Source organism: Schistocerca piceifrons, chromosome 1, assembly GCF_021461385.2.
Source record: "Schistocerca piceifrons isolate TAMUIC-IGC-003096 chromosome 1, iqSchPice1.1, whole genome shotgun sequence".
In the NCBI taxonomy this organism is placed as follows: domain Eukaryota; kingdom Metazoa; phylum Arthropoda; class Insecta; order Orthoptera; family Acrididae; genus Schistocerca; species Schistocerca piceifrons.
This window is the reverse complement of record NC_060138.1, coordinates 843,322,712-843,341,100: the sequence shown is the minus strand read 5'-3', so window position 1 is coordinate 843,341,100 and position 18,389 is coordinate 843,322,712. Positions and strand designations below refer to the sequence as shown.

The 18,389-nt window shown below is 38.5% G+C and overlaps 1 protein-coding gene across 2 annotated transcripts in view; it reads left to right on the top strand.

Moving 5' to 3' along the window:
• Positions 1-18,389, top strand: part of LOC124790981 (matrix metalloproteinase-14-like) — a 121,937-nt gene that overhangs the window by 33,330 nt on the left and 70,218 nt on the right. The window contains exons 2-3 of one of the 2 annotated variants that reach the window (XM_047257825.1): positions 6,291-6,443; positions 6,838-6,950. In XM_047257825.1, the coding sequence (XP_047113781.1) occupies positions 6,291-6,443; positions 6,838-6,950 (266 nt within the window). The remainder of the gene's footprint in view (positions 1-6,290; positions 6,444-6,837; positions 6,951-18,389) is intronic. The other variant, XM_047257826.1, reaches the window with a different exon arrangement.

Sequence of the window (18,389 nt, the reverse complement as noted above, 5' to 3'; positions counted from 1 at the left end):
ACATGTGAAAATTGGTTTTACGACTGGATGGATTGCACAAGAAGAAAGCGCAACAACTGGGTATGCTCACTTTCCTGTTACATTGCCAGGATACTTCAATAGTTCTAAAATTTCTGAAGTTGATTAGGAGTACAGTTTTCCCAGAACAAGCTCATCACATTTGCAGCCACATAGAACTAACAGTGTTACAAGAGCAGATCCATTAGACATTGAGAGAACTGGTGGGAACTAGCAGTAAGTGGTGGAAGCTAGCAGTAAGCTTTATCACCTCCATTTATATATCAGTAATGGCATGCAGTGTTGTGATTAGGAAAAGGTTAATGGGCTAACATTCAGAGCCATGGAACTCAGTGCACAGGTGTTGATTAATAGATAGAACAGCAAGGTTGATAACTTACAGAAGAACAAATGAGAAGTTTTAATTGCTGACAATTCTTGAATGATTATTAACTTGTCTGGTAGTGAATTAACTGAAGGTGCTAGTCCAGTTCTATCTAAAGGAAGTAATTTTGCCGTGACATCACAAGGTTTCCACAGAGGACATTAGAGCAAATACCTAGGCAGGAATCCATATGTTATCCCACAGCCCGCTAATGAAATTAGGATACAAACGGCTAGAGTACTACATAAACCTAAGCCACCTACCATAATTTGTCACAAATTGAAAGGGAAGCGCTGTTGGATATAACATTCTGGTGCTTACTGCTGACGTGGGTAGCACCACAGCTGTGATGGAGAGTGAAGAACATCACAAGAATATTAATGACCTTCCAGTTCTGACAGCTTATAAGAAGCTTCAGAAAGTTCATGGAATAAAAGTCTTAAGAAGTACCAATCAACTGGTATAAGTGTCTTTGTCCTTGGACAGTAAGAAACAACAATGTAGGACAGATGATTACCTGCCCATACTGTAAGGCTTACTATGACAATACATGTCAGAGGTTCCTTTGAGACTGATTGTGAGTGCGTTGAGTCTCCCACTTGCAAGATAATCAGATATTTAGTGACATTGCTACAGGTGTACATTGGTAGAACTGATAGTTGTGTTAAGAACTCAGCACATTTTCCTGAAAAATTAAAAGCTTCTTGTCAGTTTTTGTATTGTATTCCTATTTATGATAATTCCTGTGAATGAAACTAGAGGGTGGTCAATGATTAATGCAACTGCATTCACGGTGTGCGAGGAGTTGGTGAAGGCAGCTGCTGTACCTGTGGCATGGGTGACAGGAGGCCCATGGTAAATATAGTATGATTTGTCATGTTAGTTATTTTTAACATATTTAACATAAACACTTTAAGAGAATGTACACTAAGCAAGGAGGTGCTGGAACTGCCTCCCCTCATTGCTTAAGCATTTCTGTCTGAAACATGCTTAGGAAGTTGCTTATTATGGTGTGCTGTTCCCTTTGAGAAATGGCGCCATGTTCTTAATGATTTTTAGTATTAAATTCATATAAAGTGTGTGAGTTTGATCTGTACAATCTCTCTTTTAATGCAACACCCCCCCCACACACACACACACACACACAGACACAAATCACAGCGGGTTGAATCACGGAACTGAGGAGGCCATATGCTGTTAGTGATAACTCTATCTTCAAACATGTCATTAATTTCCTGTAATGGGAAGTTTGCTGTGTGTGCTGTCACAGAGTCCTGCAAAACCACATCCTCTCTCAGTTAATTGACCAAAAAAGGACATGAAATATTTTCCATGTACCTCTCACTGTTAACTGTTTCCTGGAAGAAAACTCTCTCTCCACTAATAGCAAATCACACTTATATTTTTTTATCATGTGAGGGTGTGTGGTGTATTATGATAGGCTTTTCAGAACTCCAGTAATGGTTATTTTGTGAATTAATGTTTCCGCTTAGGTGGAACCATGATTCGTCTGAAAAGAAAGTTAGGTGAGGATCAATTTATCTGTCACAGACCTTTCTCAAAATACATTCATAGAACTGGAAACTTTTTGCAGGCTTACCCAGTTTAAGTTCTTGCACTGCAGTTGTTTTATAGGACTGTAATGTCAGTAATTTTGTAGCAACTTGAACAGAGCCATAAGAATTCCGTATTTGCTGAGAAAGATGTCAAACTGATTTTCTAAAAGACCTTTCCAGAGCATGCACAGTGTTATCAAGAGTTCATTCTGTGAGTACTATATGTGCTTTTGTATGTTTCCTGTCAAGAATACTTCTTGTTTTGGAAAATTTATTCATCAGTCAATGAACTGTATTCTAATTAGGACCTTGAACATCAGGGAATTTCTCTTGAAAACTGCTGATTCTGTACACATGTATGAATCATAGATGAATACTCTTTAGTGAATAGAATACTTGTATTTTGACATTTCATTTGAAATAGTTTCACTCAATACACTGTATTATGTTGCTTAACAAACACATGCTACTTGAATAAATAAAGACCTCACAGGCCAGCCAGCATCGCCACCAGCTGGCAGCTGGCCGGGCAGAAAAATCCCTGCCAGGTGTTTGCATTAGGGATTGATCAGACTGTGTTTAATATGTTGCAGATATTTTTCTGATTGACTTAGTACCTTTATTTAGACACTGTCTCAGTACAAGGTATTTCCAGTACAGCAGTCTTCAAGCAAATCAACAGGGTGGCTTTGGACAGCCCACTTACTCCAGTTGCTGGTAATTTGTTTGTGGAGATTTTCATACAATGAGCACTGCAGGTAGCCAGTAAAAGACTAACTAAGTGGTACTACTTTGTAGATTACACACTTGTGGTATGGACATATAGTAAAGAAGACATGGATTTCTTCTTTGTATACCTTAGTAGTATTAACCTAAAAGTTCAAGTTTTATTGGAGAATGAGAGCAATGGGCAACTCACCTTTCTGCATGTATCTATGGTCAAAAATGTGGATGGTACTTTGGGCTGTAAGATGTACAGGAAACCTACCAACATTGTTCGACATTTCCACAAGAAATCCAACCTCACCCAAGACAAAAAATGTCATTAAAACCTAGGTGGACAGGGCTAAGAAAATTTGTGTGCTGGTTTATTTACAACCTGTGCTGAATTGCCTACAGTTGACTTCAAGAACAATAGCTACTCCAGTAAGTAGGTGGCCTGAGCAGTCCATGCAAGAAGAGATAAAGTCAGGACTAATAAGGAAAAATGGCTTATTCTTTTGTATTAACAAGGTATCAGATGGGGAAAGTATTGGCCAAGTATGGAATTGAAACAATCTTTAACCCACCAAGAAGATAAAAGAATGCTTATGAATGGCAAAAAATGCACAGCATTCACCAGCGCCACCTAGGTATACAAAATTCCCTGAAGTTGTGGGCAAGTATGTGTTGGTAATACAGAAAGAAGTACCGACACTCACTTAGCTGAACACAAGAGGAACTGAAATTTGGGACATAGTGACAAATCACAAATCAGCCATAGCAAAACATGTCTCCCAAGATGGAAATCATGAAATAAAATTCAGTGAGATGAGCATTTTAACAATGACAATGTATTTTTGCGTCTGCAGAGAAACCATAAAAATATGTGAAGATCATAATAATTTTAACAGAAAAGGAGGAGGTTGAGATTTTAAGTTAGATAAAATATGGATGTCAATTTTGTACCTACAGATAGACAATTGATTACTTCTGTTTGAGAATGATGGTGCAACCAGAGATAAGCATGCAACCAGCACCACATGACAAATGGTGGTGCTCTTTACGCACTGCATGAATTTGGTGGCCCTTGGGCCAGTATTGCAATTGTTGGGTTTCCTCTGAAGATGTCTACCACAGCTGGGAATGAAACATCAAGGAATGGTTTTAGATATTGACCAGGTCTCTCAGGCCAGGAGTTTTATGAAGTAAACACCAACTGTTAAAGCTTATATCATGTTACTTCACTTGTTAATGCTATTTGTAATATCTAAACATTATTGGTGTATATACTAACTCTTTCAACTTTTCTGAAATTTCATCTTTTATGGAATCCAATGAATGGCCAAACTGTGATTAACCACACACTTGCTGAGCATCCTGCTGAGCACAACATGCTTCACTACCTGACACCTGAATCCTCCAATACCAATACCAACTTCTTTGAATTGTGTAGATGGCAGTTGTTCTAATGCTTTGTTCCTGTAATCCTTCTGGTCTCAAACTCATTTAACCCCCGTTTCACACTCATCCCTATTCTTCTCCCATGTCTCCCATTCTATGTAATCTGCAACCACACAGTGGAAGTCTCAATCTTCTTCCTTTCCCCTTAACCCACTCTTCCATTTCAATGAGTGCCACACACAGATTACCCTCCTGCACCAGGGCAGGCACACAGTGCCACATTACTATTCTACTGCCTTGCTGCCTCTCCTCTCCAGCCATTACCCTTCCCTTCCTCCATCCCTATTCCGCCCCCACCCCACTGTGTTTTGTTCCTATTACCCACTGTACTCAACATAATATCTCACATCATTAAACATGCTACATAGAGTATTACCTAATGCTCATTTAATATTGTTGTTCTTGATCTTACTTTCTTGGAGCATTTCCTTCAATGTGACAATGAAGTACTTCATTACCTCATTGTCCTCTGCTTGTTGCAACAAAATGCAACATTGCAACTTCTACTTTCCTTGAATAAGTATGCAGACACCTCTTGTATATCCAATCCATGTATTGCCCCTAATATATAGAATATCCTCTAGGTAGCATTAATTGTCAAATCAGAATGCCCAGCACAAAGCCTCCATATGTATTCCTTCAAGAATGTTGCACTTCTTCACTGTAGGCCGGCGATGCTAGGAGCTTATATATTATTGTCAGTGCAGGTACTTCCTCTCACTGAATTACTGTGAGTGCTGTCCTGTGTTGAACACATCTGCTACCCCTTGGCATGGTTCTCCACATGCAAATAAAATATCAAATGTGCACTATATGTGTGTCCTCTATAACAACTTGTCTTATAGTTCTTATTCATATCTTTCACAAGTAAGAAGCCTAGAGGGACACACTACTTCTCCAGAATGCTGTATAACATTACAGGGTACAATGTGTTAAAATGTGTAAGTATTTTTGTTAGTCTATCATTCCCAAAGAAGAACATTGTCCAAAAGCTTATCAATGATTTCGGTCTTACTTATGTTCCTATTCACCTCTCAATGCCTATCTACATCTAAATCTACACATACACTCCACTAGCCACCAATCGGTGTGTGGCGGAGAGCACTATTTGCACCAAAGTCATATTTCTCCCCCTCTGTTCCACTCGCAGATCGCGTGAGGCAAAAACCACTGTCTGAATGCTCAGTACGAGCTCTAATTTCCCTTATCTTTGAATGGTGATCATTGCACAATTTGAAAGTTGGTGGTAATAATATATGTGCTGCATCTTTGGCGAAGATCAGATTTTGGAATTTAGTGAGCAGCCTCTTCCATTTAGCATGGTGTCTATCTGCAAGTGTGTCCCACTTCAAACTTTCTATGAGATTTGTAACGCTCTCATGATGGCTAAATGTACCAGTCATGAATCTTGCCACTCTTCTTTGGACCTTCTCAATCTCTTGAATCAGACCCAACTGGTAAGGGTCCCATGCAGACGAACAAAACTCTAAGACTGGACGAACTAAAGTATTGTAAGCAATTTACTTTGTTGAAGGATTCTACCAATAAACTGCAATGTAGAGTTTGCCTTACCCGTTTCTTGTGTAATCTGATTGTTCCATTTAAGATTGTTTTGAATAGTCGCTAAAGTATACAGTGAATGATTACCTTTACTACTTCTATTATTAACATGTGCTTTTGTAAGATTAAGGTTTAGAATTTAATGTTTCTTTTGTTATCTTGCCAGTTCCTGCTATAAAAGAGTTCAGGTCTTTAATTAATATTTCTATGCTGTAAGAAAAAATCTTGTTTTAGAACAGCCAAAACTGTTTTTCATTTTGTATTTATGAAGGTAATTTATAAAGATCAACAAAATATGCACACTGGATACTGAATAAACATATTTGCTATGCTTTCATTTTATGTTCAGTTTTGTTCATCCAGTTTAGTCTTATCCCATAAACGTCTACATTTTGCTACTGAGATAATTATCTTTATTGCAAGAAGAATATAATTAATGCCATAATAATATTTTAGTTTTCATTTCAGCTGTCAGTAAAATGTTTCATTAAATCAGTAAACATCATTTTGTGTTTCGAATTTCATAATGACTTTCAGTAACATTTTTTCTTTAAATGATACAAGTTGAGGCAACTATTTGAACTACTACTTATTCTTCTTCCTTTATCTAATCCCAATATTGTTTTCAGCTAGATTTCATGAAGCAGTATGGTTATCTGGATCCAAGCTCACAAGTATCTGAGTCTCTGTACAAAAATGAAGACATGGTTGAAGTCATCAAACAGGTGCAGAGATTTGGGGCTATTAACCAAACAGGCATTCTTGACAATGCAACACTTCAGGTACAGTTGCTTACTGTATTACTGTGATAAAAATAACTAAATTTCATCAGTATGTTGTCTCAAGAATAAATGAACCATCACGATAAAATTAGAAATTTATTTACCAACTTTTATAATAATTTTATCTTACAGACAGCAAAGAATTAAAATAGACCTAAGGACTATGGTATCTGAAAATAAAAAAAAACCTATGCTATACTGCTAACAACAAAAGCAGATGAAGTATATGTTCTGACCAAATATCTGGTTTTATGCAATTCATAACATCCTATTCACATTTTCTCGTTGACTTTGAAAATATGAAATTAACCTTCAGTCATTATGGTTCACATACAGATACTGCTTTCATTCTGTCACTTAGTCTTATGCTAACTGTAGTGTTATATTTTATCAGTTAATGAAATCCCCAAGATGTGGAGTTCCTGACATCAAGCATACCAACAGGACAAGGAGCAAGAGATATATTGTGGGATCTGATGGCTGGAAGAAAAGACATATTACCTACTTGTAAGTCTTCTTGTTTTTCCCTCAGATGTATTTGTTGTATTTCTTTTTCATTTATATTTTGTAACAATGTATGGGAAGAAGGCATATCTCACAATATGATCCCTGTGGAAGATCCAGGTGCAAAACCTGATCAGTCCATCCACCCAGCACTTCATACTCCAATCCTGCCACAGGCTTATCCCTCCTGGCCTGAAAGTCCATTAAACCACTGTTCCAACACCCTGTACCAAACAGTTTCCCCTTCCTCTGTCCTGTTACTCCTTCCCAGTCCACATCGCCATATCACCTTCACCATCTGGCGCACCCCAACAGTTCTAGTACTCATGTATCACATGCCTAGCCTGTGCATCTGCTACCCATCCTCCCTGCATTCCTAGCCAGCAAACCTGACACCTCCCTCCAAGCCACTAGCTACTCACCCCCAACCCTCTTCTGCCTCCTGCCTCTCTCTTTCCTACTCACTTGCCCCACAAAACGCCCACTCCACCCTAGTCCATCTGCCAAATTGAAATCCTGGTATTGTGTATCCAGCCAGCAAAATGCAGGTTTCTTAAAAATTTAATTTAATTTTATTTATTTACTTTTTTTAGTGTATATTTTACTCAAATGAAATGAAGAGTGTCTAATACCAGGGCAATGTATCCTCTACCATGCATTGTTAAGTGAATTATGCACATTATATGTACGTGCAGAATCACAGTGCAAGGTGCAAAAATATTTTGTCTGTAGATTTTGCCTTCAGGTGTGACTTTTGTTGTCACTTTTTATATTCTGGCACAAAAGTCTTCAACAAATTATGACCATACACTAAAGAAATAGCCACAACTACAGAACAGATGTGAAACATTGCATAGGAGTATAGACAGATGCCTAATGCAACACACTTGAATGTCGAAATGGCAATATACGAAGCCATCAGTGACTACCATAGGAAGGAAGGAAAAAATGATTAGGATTTAAGGTCCCCTGTGGTCATTAGAGATGGAGCACCAATGCAAAGAGTTATCTCTGTGGCTCTGAGAAACAGCTGTAATCATTACAACTGAACATAGCTCCATGATGCAATGGAATCTCTAGCAGAATCTGATATAGCTGAGTTAGTCACTCTTTTAGCCTTAATATACCCTAGATACCTCAAACAAAAACTGTACCCAATAGCTGGAGGAAGGCATGTTTACACCCAACTACAAGGCTGATCCCAGAAGTTACCCACAAAATTATCATTCAGTATCTTTGACATCCATATCTTGTAGAATATTTGAACATTTATGAGCTCAGACACAGTTAGATACATTGAAAAAAACTGATCTCCAACCCAACCAGCAAGGATTCTGAAAACACTGGTCACATACAACCCAACTTGCAATTCTCTCAGTTGACATCCTGAAAGCCATGGATCAAGATGGTTGGGTAGATGTAGTAGTTTTTGACTTTTGATAAGTTTCTGATATTTTACTCAGTATCAAACTTGTAACATAGGGTAGGTGGGGGTAAAGCAGTTTTTCTAATAGTGTGGTCAATAAGGGGTAGATTTTCCTGCAGTTTCAAATTGAAGTCATTGCCCCAGCTACCCTAACCACATAGTTGATTCTATAGAAAATTATCTGATTTACCAAAAAAATGTTAATTATAGTTTGATTATCAAGTGATTTAACTGGTACATCAACCAAGACATATTGCAACATGCCTTCAGTTACCTGTATGTCATTAGAAAAAAATAACATTTCTACATATCTCCCATGTAGAAATCAAAGGTCCTTGATACTTAATCATAAAATAATAACCTGAGAATATTTGTACATATCTTTCAATTTAGTGCTTCGAGATGCAGTAAATAATTTCACAATTTCCTTACAATTACTGATTCCATTTAGCTGGTAACTTCAAATCCAGTCTTTCACAGTGTGAAATACAACAAATATCTAAACCATAACCATACTGGCAATAATCCTATGTATTAACTGCTTTGCCTCCCCTTATGTAAAAAAAAGTAACAATCTGCAATACTGTTAAACAAATTGATCATAACAGTCAGTTCTGTCAAGAGCTTTGTGAAGCGATGGTCAATACCTTTACAAATTAGTGCAGTATGTGACTATTTCATAGGTTTTCTGCATAATATTGTATATATTTGATTAGTTTTGATTTTTATTGATACCAAAAATCAAGTTGTATGTGGATATGTGATAGATTTAGAAAGAAAGCGGTTGCCATTCTTCAAGCACAAGAATTATCAGTTTACTTGTAATAATAACAATTTATTTGTTGAACTTCAGATAAATTTTATCGTTTTCTGAATAAGCACAAGAAAACTGTAACATTTGGCACATATCATCAACAAAATAAAAGATAATAGCACAGTGTTGCCATCAAAAAGGAAAAGAAACATACTGGAAAAAAAGCAGTTCATTTGAGATATTTGAATTGCAGCCCTCAACAGTCCTTCTCAATTTAAACAACTCTCAACCCACCCTGACAACATTTAATTGCTCTCACAACTTTTCAAATTTTTCACTGGGTTATGGCTAAGTCAAAATGTCAACCAGCTGCTCTTTTGTATTTATATAACATATACCAATAGTTCCTTTGCTCACATAGTCTCTTATCAGATTTCATTTAATATCAATGTGTTTCATTGTTCAACACTCCCATCTTTCAAGCAAATGAATGTAAGGTTGACCGTCTTCAAGAATTCTCATTAGGTAGTTGAGATCTATGTATGTCAACAGCTGAACTAACCATAGACGTTCACTTGGTGCTGTGGCCATGGCTATATATTCAGCTTTAGTTGAAGATAAGGAGACTCAGCTTTAACAGTTTGTAGTCCAACAAACTGTATTTCCATACACTTGCAGAATGAATCCTGATGAAGGCTTATTATCTTCTCAACTGCCAAAATCTGCATCTATGTGGCAAAGAATCACTTCAGCTCCCACTCTCCCATACTCTTCTAAGTACCTTCCAATTGATCTCAGTTGATTTGGTTTGGTTTCTGCTGAAATAATGTACTACTGTATCCATACATCAAATTACCTATCAACTAACAAAACAGTTTAAATTCACATAAGTAATCTTGATCATTATTTAGCTCTAGTCTGCTTTCCATTGTGAGTTTGGTCTTCTTTAGTGTCTTAAGTGGGTTACAACCATTCAAGTAAAAATGTTCCAGTAGTTTTTGCAAATATGTAGTTTGAGTCATTATCATTCCATCATTTAATTGTTTGAAATCAATGACAAAAAGAATTTAAATTCTCCCATATCTTGCATGAAAAACTGATTTTCCAAATATCTTTTGATCTTGTAAGTACACTCTACCAGCTTCCAAATTACCATTGTACAAACAGATGTCAACATTTGACTGTCTAAGTCCAATACTTTTGACGAAACTATCAAGTGCTCCATTCTGCATGTGAGGAGCCTGCTTCAGTCCATAAAAAGCCTTCTTTTAATTTTAAGATTTGATTCTTATGACCTGCAACACCTTGAGGTATCTTCAAAGGCCTTTTTGACATCCATTTGGCACAAAACATTGTATGTTTCATCATAATCATAATCCTTCCTCTGAGCACAGTGTTTGACTAGAAGTCTTGCCTGATATCTCTCAATGTCTCTATCTGCAGGCACATTTAAACTCAACATTTTATTTTTAATGACACTTGGTGTGGCGTACATCTAACACAGTAAAAGAAAAAATAATGTTCGATTAACCAAAAGCAGCATTAATGATATGAGGTGCATTCAAGTTCTAATGCCTCCGATTTTTTTCTCCAGACTGGAAAGAGATAGAAACATGCGCATTGTTTTAAAATGAGGCCGCGTTCATTGTCAATACGTCCCAGAGATGGCAGTACCATACGGCAGATGGAATTTTACCGGCAGTGGCGAGAATGAGATCTGTTTTAAATACTTAAAATGGCAACGTTTTCCTTACTTGAACAGCATGCAATCATTCGTTTTCTGAATTTGCGTGGTGTGAAACCAATTGAAATTCATCGACAGTTGAAGGAGACATGTGGTGATGGAGTTATGGATGTGTGGAAAGTGCGTTCATGGGTGCGACAGTTTAATGAAGGCAGAACATCGTGTGACAACAAACCGAAACAACCTCGGGCTCGCACAAGCCGGTCTGATGACGTGATTGAGAAAGTGGAGAGAATTGTTTTGGGGGATCGCCAAATGACTTGAACAGATCGCCGACAGAGTTGGCATTTCTTTGGGTTCTGTGCACACAATCCTGCATGACAACCTGAAAATGCGAAAAGTGTCATCCAGGTGGGTGCGACGAATACTGACGGACGACCACATGGCTGAATGTGTGGCATGTTGCCAAGCAATGTTGATGCGCAACGACAGCATGAATAGGACTTTCTTTTCATTGGTTGTGACAATGGATGAGACATTGATGCCATTTTTCAATCCAGAAACAAAGCGCCAGTCAGCTCAATGGAAGCACACAGATTCACCGCCTCCAAAAAAATTTCGGGTAACCGCCAGTGCTGAAAAAATGATGGTGTCCACGTTCTGGGACAGCGAGGGTGTAATCCTTACCCATTGCGTTCCAAAGGGCACTACGGTAACAGGTGCATCCTACGAAAATGCTTTGAAGAACAAATTCCTTCCTGCACTGCAACAAAAACATCCGGGAAGGGCTGCGCGTGTGCTGTTTCACCAAGACAACGCACCCGCACATCGAGCTAACGTTACGCAACAGTTTCTTCGTGATAACAACTTTGAAGTGATTCCTCATGCTCCCTACTCGCCTGACCTGGCTCCTAGTGACTTTTGGATTTTTCCAACAATGAAAGACACCCTCAGTGGCCGCACATTCACTAGCCGTGCTGCTATTGCCTCAGCGATTTTCCGGTGGTCAAAACAGACTCCTAAAGAAGCCTTCGCCACTGCCATGGAATCATGGTGTCAGCGTTGTGAAAAATGTGTACGTCTGCAGGGCGATTACGTCGAGAAGTAACGCCAGTTTCATCGATTTCGGGTGAGTAGTTAATTAGAAAAAAAATTGGAGGCCTTAGAACTTGAATGCACCTCATAGAGTCTCCATCAACATCTCAGAAAAAGTAAATATGTAAGAAGCAAAGATGTCTGTGTCTCAACAAAGAGCAGTCAATTGCCAGCACCCCTTGTGGCTGGTGCACCAACTCAGCTGACATTTTGCAATCAGCTGATCTCTAGCTGTCAGGCATGAGCCAGTCACGACCTCCTGCAGTTTCTACACAGCCCCCCATGGGAGAGCAGAGTGTCGTCCTATGCATTGCCCTAGGAATTGTCCACATACTTTGCTGGGAAGCACACACTGTGACCGGAGCACATCTTGTGAGCAGACATCATTGTTGCGGGTTTGGAGTTCGCTGCTCTGCAACAGACAAGGGGTGTGGCTTGGGAGGACAAGAGCGGATACCAACAGGTTCATCTACAACAAACACAGGCATAACACAGTCAATTTAGATGGTATTTCATTTTCCATGACCATGATCTCGAATGTTTTGTCACATCTCATGACAGATCAGTGAGGGCCTGCATACAGAGGTGTTAACGATAGTTTAACTCCAGCCCTACATAGCATCAAATGTGTACATCTATTTAATTCATTGTGTACAAAAGTCTGGTGCTTACCATGTTGGGATGCTGGTTGTGGGTGGATATGTGAGATTCTCTCTCTTATTTCATCAATGAAATGTGGAGAGTCTGGGCTGCCTTTTGGTGTAGCACTCAAATCAACAAATTCACCCAGCAGGTTTAAGGTTTCACCATATACTAATACAGTTGGTGACACACCCAGTTCTGGTTTGCACATTGTCCAAAGCTCCAGCAGAACTAGTGGCAAGGCTGACGTCCAGTTTGTCTCATGGCACATTATAGCCACCTTATGGGAACAGTGCTACCATTCTGCTATGGCATTGCAGGCACAGTGGTAGTTTGCAGTAGAAAGGTCAATTGTTCCACAGAAGCTGCTCAGTTTGATAAAAAAAATCAGATTCGAATTGCTGTCCATTGTCCATAGTTATATTTAGCAAGCATCTAAAACATGCAACCCACTGTGACACAAATGCAGTTGCTAGAGTTTCATTGGAGGTATTATCAGCAGGAATTGCCTCTAGCTAACATGTAAATCTGTCCACAATGTTTAGAAAGAACATTTCCCTTCAGAGGGAGGCAGTGGCCCAATGACATCAATGTGTATATGTGTATATGTCATATCAGAGAAGCTGCCTACTGATGAGTGCACATGTCATGCTGTTTTACTACACTGACATTGTGTACACACTTGAGCACACTGTCGACAGTCCTTCTCCAGTCCTGGCCAGATGTAATGGCTGTAGACTACGAGTAGTTTCACCATCACCTTAACTCCTGGATGGCATAGACCATGCAGAGTTTGAATGGCCTAAAAAGCCTGGTTTTGCCTTTAGATACATCACAATAAACTCTAGTATCTGAGGCTGGAACTTCAACAAACTTGAGCTGTAAGTGTCACCCAGGAAATCATGAAGCTCTCTGTGAGATTCTTGAGCTATGGCCAGGTGTGTCAAGACAACTGTCTGTGTAAGAGTGCTGACATAGGACAAACACTCTGCGACCACATTATTCAGACCTGAAATGTGCTGGATGTCCAAAGAAAACTGTGAGATAAACTCTAGCTGGTTACAACATCATGGAGAACACTTATTCTTCCAGTATGCAGATGTTAGAGGCTTATTGCCCACATATATTCTAAAGACTCTGACCTGAGCTGCATACAAAAGTATTTTATAGCAGCATGAATGGCTAACACTTCTCTATTCTACACACTCTATTGCTGCTGCATTGCCATCAGCTTCCAGGAGAAAAAGGCAAGTGGCTCGTAAGCATCATTCACATATTGTTGAAGTGCATCACTGATAGCTGATTGGCTCACATGAACAACATGTGTGAGAGGGGCATCCTTTACAGGATGTGCTTCTGCTACACTTCATTAGGCCACCCCAAAAGTGTCTAACATTGCTTGGGTCAACTGCATGGGCATTTTTCCTTTAGTTTTGTGACCTTCTTGTGCTGCTGTCAGAGGTTCTCAAAGCTCTGCTGCATAAAGTAAGTGGCATCGGTAAAAGTTAAAGGCCCCTAAGAATTGATGTAGTTCCTGGGCCACTTCTGGTCAAGGTACGCTGAGGATAGCTTCAATCTTTTCTAAAAGCAGGTGTGACCCCTTGGACAAAATAAGATGTCCCAAGAATGTAATTTCTGCCTTGCTGAATACGCTCTTGACTGTATTCAAAATGATTCCAAACTCATTGAGTTGTTTTAACACTTCTAACAGGTGACACACATGCTCTTCCAGAGTGGCTGAATAGGTGAAGATGTCATCATGGTAGGCAAAACAGTAGTAATGCAGTCTTCTCAACATGCTTTATTGCAATCTAATACACTAAAAACTTTTTTGCTGGACAGAGCATGATTAAAATCTTTTACCAGGAGGAATGGATTCCTATCTGGGATTGTACATGCATTCAGGGCATGGTAATCCCCACATGGTCACCACACAGCATTCTTTTTAGGAATGAAATATAATAGTGATGACCACGGCCCACTTGAGGGATGGATGACGCCTTCCTGCAACATTGTAGATTAGAGATTAGATTAGATTAGTTTTTTGTTCCATAGATCCATACTGAGGAGATCTTGGTGGATGTGGAACATATCACTTTTTTTTAAAGCTGAAATAACAATACTAATAGTATGAGTATATACAATACATCATTTTTAAGCTGAAATAACAATACTAATAGTATGAGTATATACAATACATCATTTGTTTCTATTAACAAATTCGTCAATGGAGTAGAAGGAGTTGGCCACTAGTAAGTCTTTCAGGCTTCTTTTAAACTGATCTTTATTTGTAACTAATTTTTTTTATGTTTTCTGGCAAATTATTGAAGATGAGTGTTCCTGAGTAGTGGACCCCTTTTTGAACTAAAGTAAGTGCTTTTAAGTCCTTGTGCAGATCATTTTTGTTCCTGGTATTCTATGTATGAACTGAGCTGTTTGTTGAAAAAAGAGATATATTATTTAGGAAAAATTTCATTAAGGAGTAAATATACTGAGAGGCAGTAGTTAGTATGCCCAGTTCTTTGAAGAGGTTTCTACAGGATGTCCGTGAATTTACTCCACAAATAATACGTATTACATGCTTTTGGACTCTGAAAACTTTTGTTTGACTTGAAGAGTTACCCCAAAATATTGTACCATATGACATTATGGAATGAAAGTAGGCAAAGTATGCAAGCTTTTTCATTTTTATGTTGCCTATGTCAGCTAACACTCGAATTGCAAATACAGATCTGTTAAGGCATTTCTGCAGTTCTGTGGTGTGCTCCTCCCAACTGAATTTATTATCAAGTTGTAATCCCAGGAATTTAAGACTATCAACCTCTTCTATTTGCTCTTCTTCATACTTTATGCATATGCTGGGTGGAAACCTCTTACAGGTTCTGAATTGCATAAATGTGTCACATTCTGATCTAGCTATGACATACTGGTCTGGTTCAAGCCACCTGGGTTGACAGAAAACAGGCAGGCCAGCAGTAGTAATAATATAATGTGGTATCCCTTCTGTGGAGCCCCAGGGCGCCATGTGAGTGATGGAAACTGCTCAAGTAGGTGTGCATATCCATCTGCAGTAGATTAGATGCCTCTGGAATTGAACGTGGCCACATATTGTTGAGAGCTGGTCTTAGACAGTCCAGTGACGGTATGCAGCAGGCAGGAGCGTGGGACATCAGGTAATAGTAGGTAATAATGAACTAGAAGGTCACCACCAGTGATCAGTTGCATCACGATAGCCACTGTAAAAATTCCAGGCCAGGGGTTGACGCAGTCCTAACCCAATTTCATATGATGTGATCCATGCATAGTGATAGTGGAATTATTGGCTGCCAAGAAGTTGCACATGGTGGTTGGTTGATTTTTAAGATGCTCATGTCACAGCAAAATACTGAGGTCCAAGCTGGTGTCAACAAGAAATTTGCTCCAGTCTTCCAGTCAGTTAGAAAAAGATGTGCAGATGAGTGCCCAGGAGCTTCCACCTGTGACTGATTCAGGGATTCAGTTTTTCTCAGCAGGCTCTTGTAATCCAGCTTGGCTTGCATTATAGTGCTACTGCACATCTCGGTTGTGTCTGGACAGGAGGCAGGCACAATTGTGACTTTGTATGTGATCCACTGTACGATTTATTGGCTTTGTAAATGACCTTGTTGAGAATTTTTGTATACACTGTGAAGTAATCATGAAGTAACTTACAGTCTGTAGTTCTACTGCAAGCAAGGAAGTGGTTTTTAGTTTTGCAAGTCATTTCTATTTCTAAAGTTAACCATTTCTTACTAGATATTTGCATTGATGTAGTGCAGATGCAAACCTGATTGGCAATGCTACATCACATCAATACTACAGAGTATCCATCAATTCATCTACCTTACTCTCAATATCAAAAGCCACTATAAACATCCCTCCAGTGAGCTTTATGGAGAAAATTTGTGAAACTTTCTCCATTGTGTCCATTGCCCAGTGATGCTTGTTTTCATACATGTTGTAATGTTTATTTAACTATGTCTATCAGTATACCAAACATTTATTACTAGGTACGCCATTAAAAGTATTGTTTGATGTGCTTCATGATGATATGTTGATATTAACAAAAGAGCTATCAAGTAGATGTTATTCTTGTTAGTCGATGATTCACGTTTTCCATGTTGTAGCATTTTAAAGTATTCACTAGTTTTTGCTGAGCGGAAGACTGTTTTCAAATATTTATGTTAATGTAACCACATAGCAAATTATTAGGATACTTTGAGCTATAAAGCTGTAACACTGTGTCCAGATTTGAAATGAATACTGGCATGCTTCCATCAGTCGGTCATTAGAAGCATTTATCTGATAACTTCATGAATGTAATCTCTAATGCCATGTTCAACATTTTTTGTTTATAGATCCGTCATTTGATTTTAAGCATGGGACTACATTCTCTGTCTCTGGCAAGAATTAGACAGCGATGTCCCTTTGCATTAGTTCAACAGAAATGATCAATGTAACGTAACCTGAAAGGGAAAAACAAGCAACTTCATTGTTTTTAAAACAATTCTCAGCTACACAAAGCAGATCAAGAGCTTATGAGTGGTTTTGTAAGGCTATTTGTGGGCATAAACTTAAGTCTCATATCTCTGTAGATTTCTGAAAAAAAACTCCAATTTTTAAAGTATTTGTATGGATGCACTGCTTTTAGTCAATGTTTCTCCTGCCTGCAGACACTTTTAATGGGGAATAGGTTGCTTGCAAGTTTTAAATCTTTGGAAGAGGAACTGGTTCATTCTCTTACATGAGCTAAATTTGAATTATTGTTAAGGAAGGGTACTAAAAATCCTTAGAACCTGTGGCTTTTCTGATTTAGTGAGCCTTCTGTTAACTTCTACTGTTGTTCTTGCAGACTGTAGTGTGTCTACTGGTGTTGATGGAACTGTCTCTGTTCATTGAGTAGCATCTGTTGTGTGTGGTTGTGATTTTTAGCTCCTCTGTTTGTAGTCTTACAACTTCCACTTTGTGTGATAGTTATACTTTACTTGAAGAATTGTCATTTTTCTTGACTTTGTCTAAAAAATCATTTGGATGATGAAGAGGTATGGATTTATTCTCATTCATTTAGCTATCCACTGTTGTTTCCAATGACATCTTACTTTTTTTGGCCATTTCTATAACTAGTGAATTTTTGGTTAGCACTGATTCTCATGCTATTGCTTCTACTTCTTTTAATAGTGTTCTTGTTTTTCCCCTGGTGATGAAGTTGCTACTTCTTCTTTTCATTTTGGTCATCTGAGGGCCATAGTAATGCAGATCCACTTTGTTTCTTCTGGTCTTTATGCTTGTCCAGTATTCTTTCATTCTCACACTTCACAATTTCCTATGCTCTTCTTTTCATAATGATTTTGTCCTAGGTCTAATTTTGCCCTGAAAACAGTGATAGCTTGAATTTATTATCTGTAAATCAATCTGTTGTAAATCTCTTGAATCCCGTATTCCCATATCTCCCAAGTCCTTTTGTACCTCTTGGAGCCGGTATACTTTGGATCTCTTGTTCTCAGGAAACTGTATTTCATATCTGATGTGTCCACCGACCATGCTCCTTTTTTTGATAGTATCTGAGATTCTGTCTATATAGGTATGCAGTTCTTGATTCACCTGTCCTGTATACTGATCATCTCCTGTTGTTTGGCGTCCCAATATCCTCCTGAGATTCCTTCATTCTACAAGTTCTTGCCATGTAAGTACTCCTATTGTTACTAGATCCAGAATTTCTGCTGTGTATATGGCTTCAGGATAGAACAAGGTCTGGAAATGTCTCAGTTTTACATTGGATGAAATATTCTTTTTATTGTAGATATTCATAACAAGTTTGTATCC